This window comes from Pleuronectes platessa, chromosome 18 (assembly GCF_947347685.1).
Source record: "Pleuronectes platessa chromosome 18, fPlePla1.1, whole genome shotgun sequence".
In the NCBI taxonomy this organism is placed as follows: domain Eukaryota; kingdom Metazoa; phylum Chordata; class Actinopteri; order Pleuronectiformes; family Pleuronectidae; genus Pleuronectes; species Pleuronectes platessa.
This window is the reverse complement of record NC_070643.1, coordinates 5049843-5057871: the sequence shown is the minus strand read 5'-3', so window position 1 is coordinate 5057871 and position 8029 is coordinate 5049843. Positions and strand designations below refer to the sequence as shown.

Genomic DNA, 8029 nt, shown 5'->3' with positions numbered 1-8029 from the left:
ATTCAGATTTACAGTTACACGGTCTGAGCTGTTTGGTTATGTTTGCAGATGATTTTTTAATAAACTCTTGATGCTGTCGTATCAAACTCTTCTCCTTGTGAAGTCTCTCAGCGGCGTTTCTTTGCCAGACCTGGCTGGGCCTCTGGAGTGTCAAAGCTGAGCCTCCTGTCATTAGCATGCCAAAGGTCCCAAGGTCTACTGTAGGGCACCTAGATGAGGCCCGGCGGGGGCCGAGGAGGGGGGCAATTACTGTCCCCACTAATTCTTTTTATCCCTTTCAAAGGGACGGGTGATTAGAAGAGGAAAGTTTGGATTTCCTGAACTTGAAGTGGAAACGCAAAAGTGACAGACGAAGCCCAGGGCTCAATCCACATCAGGGAAGGGCCGTGTGTGTGTTTTGGGGGGGAGGTGTCTCTCCAGTCTTTACAGGTCTGCCTTCTTCAGGATGGAAGAGGAAGTGGTGGCTGGTGCTCACAATGCAACATTTCAAAATACCAGAGTGAGATTAAAACACAATGTGACAAGTGTAGGTAAATTTCTCTTTATGACAAATGTGTTGGTCAAAGGTCAAAGGCACAACATGACACCCCTGTGATCACAAACACACAGACTGCATACGCAGTATTTCCAGTCCATGATACTTTGTGCTTTGGTACATTTTAGATATTGTTTTATCTGACAGCCCAGATATTTATTAATAAGAACGTGGCCAATATATAATAATTAGATAAAATATAATTAAATAATTGCATCAATTATAACTAAATATAAGATGAAATGTAACCATAATAAAAAAACAAAGCTTTACATATTATAACAGATAAATAGCATTGACCCATGACTGCTTTTATTTATGTGCAATACTGTTGTTGAGGTATTTATGTATTCTATTCACCGGTATTCACTATTATTTATAAAATATTCAGAAGTTAATATGTTCACACCAGTATCCTCCTAAACATTATCTGTATAAAAAATACCAATTCTATTGCATTATATTATATTATTTCAGATTTATTGTGAAATTCACGCTATATATGTATTGTACTGTAAACATAACATTTTATATTCATATCATATTGTAACTATTGTGAATTTATACCCATGTATCTATGCACACAAACACATATGTAAACAGCTCATAGCACATATACTAATATTCATATTGAATACCATACCTCGCTTAATACTTATAACAGATAAGTAATATACATCACATAATATATAACATATATTTTAAGTAAAGCACAAATACAGTATATGTCCCTCCTGTGCCACCACACTTTACTAAAGTCTCTCTGCCAACAATATTTTCATCTGTAGTGACATTTTTATATTATGCATTTTGTATTTCCTTTTCATTTCATTTTATTCTCTTGGCTTTTTAGTTTCTTGTCTATCCCAGCCAGATCTGCTGCCATAACAAATGAATTTCCACTAGCTTGGATCAATAAGGTTTGATATTATTTCTTATTGTACTGGAATAACATTTTGAGTGGAGGACTTTTACTTGTGATGAAGTGTTTTTTAACAGTGGAATCTTCTTCAAAGCAAGATGTTGATGAGGCGGAAGAGCAGACAGGCTCCTGTTTGTACAGAATATTCTGCTCACAATAAAGATCTTAATTCACAGGCAATAAGACACCAAGTGCAGAGACTGTGGCTGCTGCTGTGTGACTGTTATTTCTGCATCGGAGCTGCTCTGTTTGTGCTCGGTCAGGTGGCCTGATGACGAGGCCTTCTAAAAGGGACGAGTTCGAAAATGTTGGAAGCAGGAGAAACTCTGCAGCTGCTACTTGTGGCCACAGGATTAGATTTTCACCAAACATAGTCTCACTTGAACTAAACAATCAGAGATCTAAACATTTTTAGGCCAGTCGTGAAAGGAAAAAAAAATGAATATCCCTTTTCGATATAAAAGACGATTTTACACAAAACACAATATAATAATAACGCAAGCAATTAAATCACTTTAAATATTCGAAATAAAGAAGAATTTCTAGTAAAGAGTGAGCCTTGCTGTGTTCTGCTGCACTTTAAAGAGCTAAAGATTCAAATACCATGAAACACACACAGACACATATGTCTGAATATCAGAATTAAACAAAAAGTGAATTGGAATCAGATCATTCTAGAATTATCAGAAAACATCAGAAGCTGGACGGATTTCCCAGAGGTCCCACTTCAATGTAATTCAACTGTTCCATGTTTGACATTTCGTTCCTGTGATTCATCGATGAGCTGCATCACCTTGAATATCTGACGCATGAATCTATCTTTACTTCACCTCCAAGACTTCTTTCCCATTTATCAATAATCTTGGAGCTTGACCTGCTGTGCTGTTTTGTCCATTTACCAACTTATGTCATAAACCATAGTAAAAATGACTTTGTGTGTGTGCGTATGTGTCTGTTTTGTTCTTCCCAGGGCCTGACTCATCCGCCCCCTGTGTTTACTTATTTAGTCCCACGAAGTCCTCTGGAAAATATGCATCGTTATAACTGTCCCTTTGTGAAGCACCAGACCTCTGCAATATTTCTCACCTAGGTGTGTGTGTGCCGATGCCAGAGCGGGGCCTGCATCAGTTAACCCTCAGCTCACCAGGCAGCAGCAGCAGCAGCAGCAGTGTGTGTGTTTGTGTGTCTGTGTGTGTGTGTGTGTGTGTGTGTGTGTGTGTGTATATGAAGAGACAAGCTTTGGGAAACCATTGGTGACTTTTCAAGCAAACTTCATATTTCAGAGCAGACGTTCGCTCACCGTGTGGGATGAAGCGGCTCCTCCTTTACCTGGGCTTGGACTTCGCCCGTCAGTCAAACTATGAAGATGGTATGTTCCGTGCTTTAATACGCATCGCCGTGGCAACACCTGACAGCCAAAGCACACACTGTTACGTTGCTGCAGCTACAGACGTCTCACCCCTGACTTCCCAAACAGGCCCGATCACAGACCTGCAACTTAATTTGGAGTTATGACACAGCGTCCTGTGAGTGTGTCAGTGGTCATCAGAGTATACAGGCCAAGTCTGTGGGGGTTATGTCCAGTATGCAGTCACCTTTATTTTTCGTTTTTAACACTCTCTGTCTCCTTCTCTCAGTCTCCAAAATAAAAAAAGAATACACACACACTCACACACAAAACCACAGGGGAAAAGGAAGAGGCTGCTGAATGGACACGGGATGGAAAGGTGTGAGAGAGCCCCTTTACATTTATGGCCTCTGTAGAACTGGAGGAAGTGGTGTAGTAAAGTGGAGTCGCGCTCCAAAGCCCTCACTCAATTCCAAGTACATCACAGACAGTGGAATCAGAGGCGACGGGAAACAGACACACACGGGGCCTCGGATCTGAAAACACACGAAAACCTGTGGCAGGATCAGTGGAGGCCGCTTGAATAAATAAAACCCCAAGTACAGTGAGGTGACGGCTTGGGGGCTGGTGGCCGGAGATGAATGAGCAGAAGTTAATCTGTTCGCAAGTATGTCATTATAGTGTGTGTGTAATCTTCTCGGTCAAAGTTTCAGAGAGTAAATATTAAACCCCAGATGGCAGAGGTGAAAGAAGTGTCAGATCTTATACCTCGACCACTGACTAAATGTAAAATGTTAATTATGGTCACCAAGAAATGAAAGTATTTATCTCAAAGGGTTGTGACATGGAAACCCTTTCAATACCCTCACACGTGAAATGTTTATTTATGATCAGAGAAAATGAAATGGCTGTGTTTCCCAGCTGACACTTTGATGGTGCTTGGTTCTCACAGGACAGTACAAAGTGCAGTATAAGCCACAAGTTATTGTACGTTATACAACCACATGCATGGATCAGTATTAGGAATATTAATTATTTAAGTCTGTCTTGGTCAGGTTGTTATCAAGTTTTTTAAAAAAACTTTCAGCAGCTTTAATCTGCAACCATGCATCATATCTTCTACAATAATCATGTGTTTTGTTGATGAAATCCTAATCCACACGTAGTATATTACAATGAGTGGAATTTTCGTTTACAGCAGCGACTCTGAGTTTAGCAAATTGTTTTGTTTGAACAGCAGGATCCTCCGGTGCCGAGCACTCAGCCTCTGGCAGCATGAAATACTTAATATTAGAGCCTCAGAATGAGACATCCAGGCCCATTATGCAAATCTGGGCATCACTTGTGGGCTGTCCACACTCTGGCACAACAGGAACACAGGGTCTGCCCTAATGGCCCATGCTCGGTAAACACAGGCCCTCTCCCATGTGGATTAGAGACAACAAAAGATTAGCACTATTTGCAAATATAAAGCCGAGTTCAAAGGCCGCAGATCTCTTCCCTCGCTTCCCTTCTTTTGTCTCAGCGCACAGCCTTGAATGTGTTGGGCCCATCACATGCAACACACTGCAAACACATTTTAGGTATTAAACCATAAATCCCAAACTTCACAGGAGCAGAAATCACTGTTAGACTCACTATTTATTTCTTAGATCATCTCTAACAGGTGTTTAAAAAGTAGATGGTTCGAGCAGTGCTGGATTGAGAGAAATTTTATTTTAATTTAGAGGGTAAAAAGTGCTTTTAAATTGAAACATGTGACATTGTAAAGAGAGGTTCAGCCTGTGTGTGTGGGCGTTGTTTGGAGACGTTGAACCCGGTCAGAGAGGCGAGGTGCGTGCCTGCGCGCACAAACCACGCCCCGCATCCCCATGAGGTCCCTGGGGGCCCTTAAAGGATGAGGCCTCGGGTATTAGGAAGCAGTGATTCGCTCGGGCCTGCACATCTCTGTCACCGGCCGTTATCTGAGTCAGTGAGCGTCTCTGAGCCCTCAACGTCCTGGATCTTAGTCTCAACTCTTCTTCTTGGAAATATGACTTCTTCCAACCCCGACCAGCGCCTGGAGCATCTCCTCAGCGCCGTGGAGAACGAGTTCCAGAAGGGCAGCGAGAAGGGCGATGCATCCGAGCGGGATATTAAACTGACGCTGGACGATGCAGACCTGTGGACCAAGTTCAAAGAGTTGACCAACGAGATGATTGTCACCAAGACTGGAAGGTAAGTTCAGCAAGGCGCCCTATGAGGAGGCCCCGCTGCTGTGCCATACGCGCAGGACGGGCGCATTTTACGCACGTTAAAAAAATTATAATGAGTTGTAACAGTTAGTCTGTAAAATATAACAGATTTTCCGTTGTATAAATAATTAGTTATATTTGATATTACACAGTCACTCGCACACGCGCGTAAATGCGCTGTCAAAGTGCTGCTCCTGAAGCCTGGGAGGCCTCGGGAGGATTTGGAAAATAGTAACTGGACTTTTTACTGAAGCTTCTAAACTCCTCATTTTAAAGTAATGGATTCTATAATTAAAAATGGTCTTGGTCTCAAATATAAATCCATTCAAATAGGACGTTTATTCTTTTCCAGGAGGATGTTCCCGGTGCTAAGGGCCAGTGTCAGCGGCCTGGACCCAAACGCCATGTACTCGGTGCTGCTGGATTTCGTGGCCGCGGACAACAACCGGTGGAAGTACGTGAACGGGGAGTGGGTCCCCGGTGGTAAACCCGAGCCCCAGAGCCCCAGCTGCGTCTACATCCACCCGGACTCCCCCAACTTCGGCGCCCACTGGATGAAAGCGCCAGTCTCCTTCAGCAAAGTCAAACTCTCCAACAAACTCAATGGAGGCGGACAGGTGAAGAAATACATGAATTATTCATTGTCATGTGAAAAGCTTTTATGACATCTATTCCTGTGGGGCCACATTCAGCCTAAATAAGCTTTTAAAGCTGTCTGAGAAGAAAACCAGTCATTATCCAGTTTAATGAATATATCTTGAGAAATAAACATTTTACAAAGGTTTCGAAGTTCCTTCACTTTTATTGTAGAATATGTAGATTAATTCAGTGGTTTGAAAGATGGTTAACAAGATAATATTTGTTTTTTATCTGAGACCCCTGGATTTATGTCTTGACTTAATTCACTTAGTGAAAAAGTTTTGTTGGCAAATATCAATATTTAATGGTATTTCCTATTTCCATATAGATAATGCTGAATTCTCTGCACAAGTATGAGCCGAGGATACACATTGTGAAGGTTGGCGGGATCCAGAAGATGATCAGCAGCCAGTCTTTCCCCGAAACGCAGTTCATCGCTGTCACTGCCTACCAGAACGAAGAGGTCGGTCATCTCCTCACACTTTAAACCTAATTGGTGCTGATTTGTTTTAGATATGAACTGAGAGGCTAACAAGGTCACATTCTGCCCACAGATCACTGCTCTGAAGATAAAGCACAATCCATTCGCGAAGGCCTTCCTGGATGCCAAAGAAAGGTACAGCCTTAAAACATCAATTTAAAACCTTATTATGAGGTTTATTGTCAAGTTGGTTAGGACGAAATTTACAGCATCTAATGTTTGTGTGTTTGTTTGCAGGAGCGACCACAAAGACATCCCCGATCACGGCGCAGACAGTCAACAGTCTGGATACTCTCAGCGTGAGTTGCTTTTATTTCTCCATATCTAGTTCCAAAATACAATATTCAAAAAAATCTAAACGCTGTATATGCTGCTGAAGGGCAGCTGGAGCTCCGGAGGATTGGGGTGTGCACTGTCTGACTTTGCTGTGTCTGTTTTCCACAGTTGGAGGATGGTTCCTCCCGGGCCAGAGTCCCATCTGCCCCAGCAGCAGCCCCCCTCAGTTCAGCAGCCCAGCAGCCCACTCCTCCGGCTCATACTGCGAGCGCTACTCCAGCCTGAGGAGCCACAGATCCGCCCCGTACCCCAGCCACTACCCCCTACGCAACTCCAGCACAAGTAAGACCTGCTCATATTGTGACCACTGAATTAAATATTTAATGTTAAAATGGAGGGTTTTTGACTAATACGGTTCGATCTTCTTTTTGTTTTTCAGACAACTACATGGACAACACCTCCGGTTCTCTGCCGTCTCACGACAGCTGGTCTGCTCTTCAGATCCCCAACTCCACAGGCATGGGAACTCTGTCCCACACCACTAACTCCACATCCAATTCCAGGTCAGTCTCTCAACGTTATAAACAGGGGCAACTGTAAATCAAATTTCATAGCTTTATTTCTGCATTATTGATGGTTGCAACCTGGTTTGATGTCAGTCCTAACGGGCCACTACTATCCAGATGTTATATTTAGAAAATTACTTGGTTCATGTTGTGATTACATAGGGATGCCCCCCAAAATGATCTAATTCACCAACCCTCTTTCTTCTCCCCCACAGTCAGTACCCCAGTTTATGGTCGGTGGCTGGCTCCACCCTCACCCCTTCAGGCTCGGCCTCAGGCTCCATACCCGGGGGTCTGACCTCCCAGTTCCTGAGGGGCTCATCCTACACGGGCCTGACCTCTGCGCTGCCCGTCGCCTCGCCTTCTTCCATGTATGATCCCAGCCTGACTGAGGTCGGCGTCGGGGAGGCCCAGTTCGAGAGCTCCATTGCCAGGCTGACCGCGTCTTGGACGCCAGTAGCTCAGAGCTACTGAGCTGTGCAGAATTCAACTCTGAAGGCGTGGCACTCATCTCTGAAAGCCTGAGGCTCGAAGGGCAGGACTAAAGACATAAATCCGGGTCCTTGAGAAGACGTGGAGAAAACGTTATAAGATCTACAAGGACATGTTTGGCTCCTGTTTGTGGAAAAGCATAGATTATTCATTCCAGAGCCTCTATTTAAAATATATACAAAGTTAAGCTGGAGTCTATGTTGATGTGCAAAGACAGAACTTGACAATAATCTACTTCCACGTGGGACAATATTCAAGTAAAATAATAAGCCCAACAATAGCTGCATGGTTAGAACCCTTTCTTTGCTCTTAGTAATTCCCGACATGCTTATTCCACATTTATAATGTTCATTACATTTTTTTACTCTTGCGCCTTCACACAACCTCCCAATATCAAAACATCACTGACACTATTTCTGTAATTATAAATGTTAAACATATAAAATTGTTGCGCTAACATAAATGTGTATATGTGTGTATATAGAATAAATTAACGTCCAGTGTTTTCCATGTTAATGTTGGAAGTTTTGTATATA

The 8029-nt window shown here is 42.9% G+C and overlaps 1 protein-coding gene across 1 annotated transcript; it reads left to right on the top strand.

The window, feature by feature from the left end:
• The first annotated feature begins 4837 nt into the window (after nt 1-4837).
• Nucleotides 4838-7475, top strand: tbxta (T-box transcription factor Ta). Its single transcript, XM_053447095.1, has 8 exons — nt 4838-5022; nt 5392-5656; nt 6007-6141; nt 6233-6294; nt 6397-6458; nt 6604-6777; nt 6875-6998; nt 7217-7475. The coding sequence occupies exons 1-8, from the start codon at nt 4838-4840 to the stop codon at nt 7473-7475; spliced, it is 1266 nt and encodes a 421-aa protein (XP_053303070.1).
• The last annotated feature ends 554 nt before the right edge of the window (nt 7476-8029 follow it).

Excerpts from the sequence above, each read along its gene's own strand:
- tbxta (XM_053447095.1), top strand. The coding sequence starts at position 4,838 with ATGACTTCTTCCAACCCCGACCAGCGCCTGGAGCATCTCCTCAGCGCC. Across the intron at positions 6,459-6,603 it reads ACAGTCTGGATACTCTCAGC|TTGGAGGATGGTTCCTCCCG; the intron begins GTGAGTTGCTTT and ends TGTTTTCCACAG. Across the intron at positions 6,999-7,216 it reads AACTCCACATCCAATTCCAG|TCAGTACCCCAGTTTATGGT; the intron begins GTCAGTCTCTCA and ends TCTCCCCCACAG.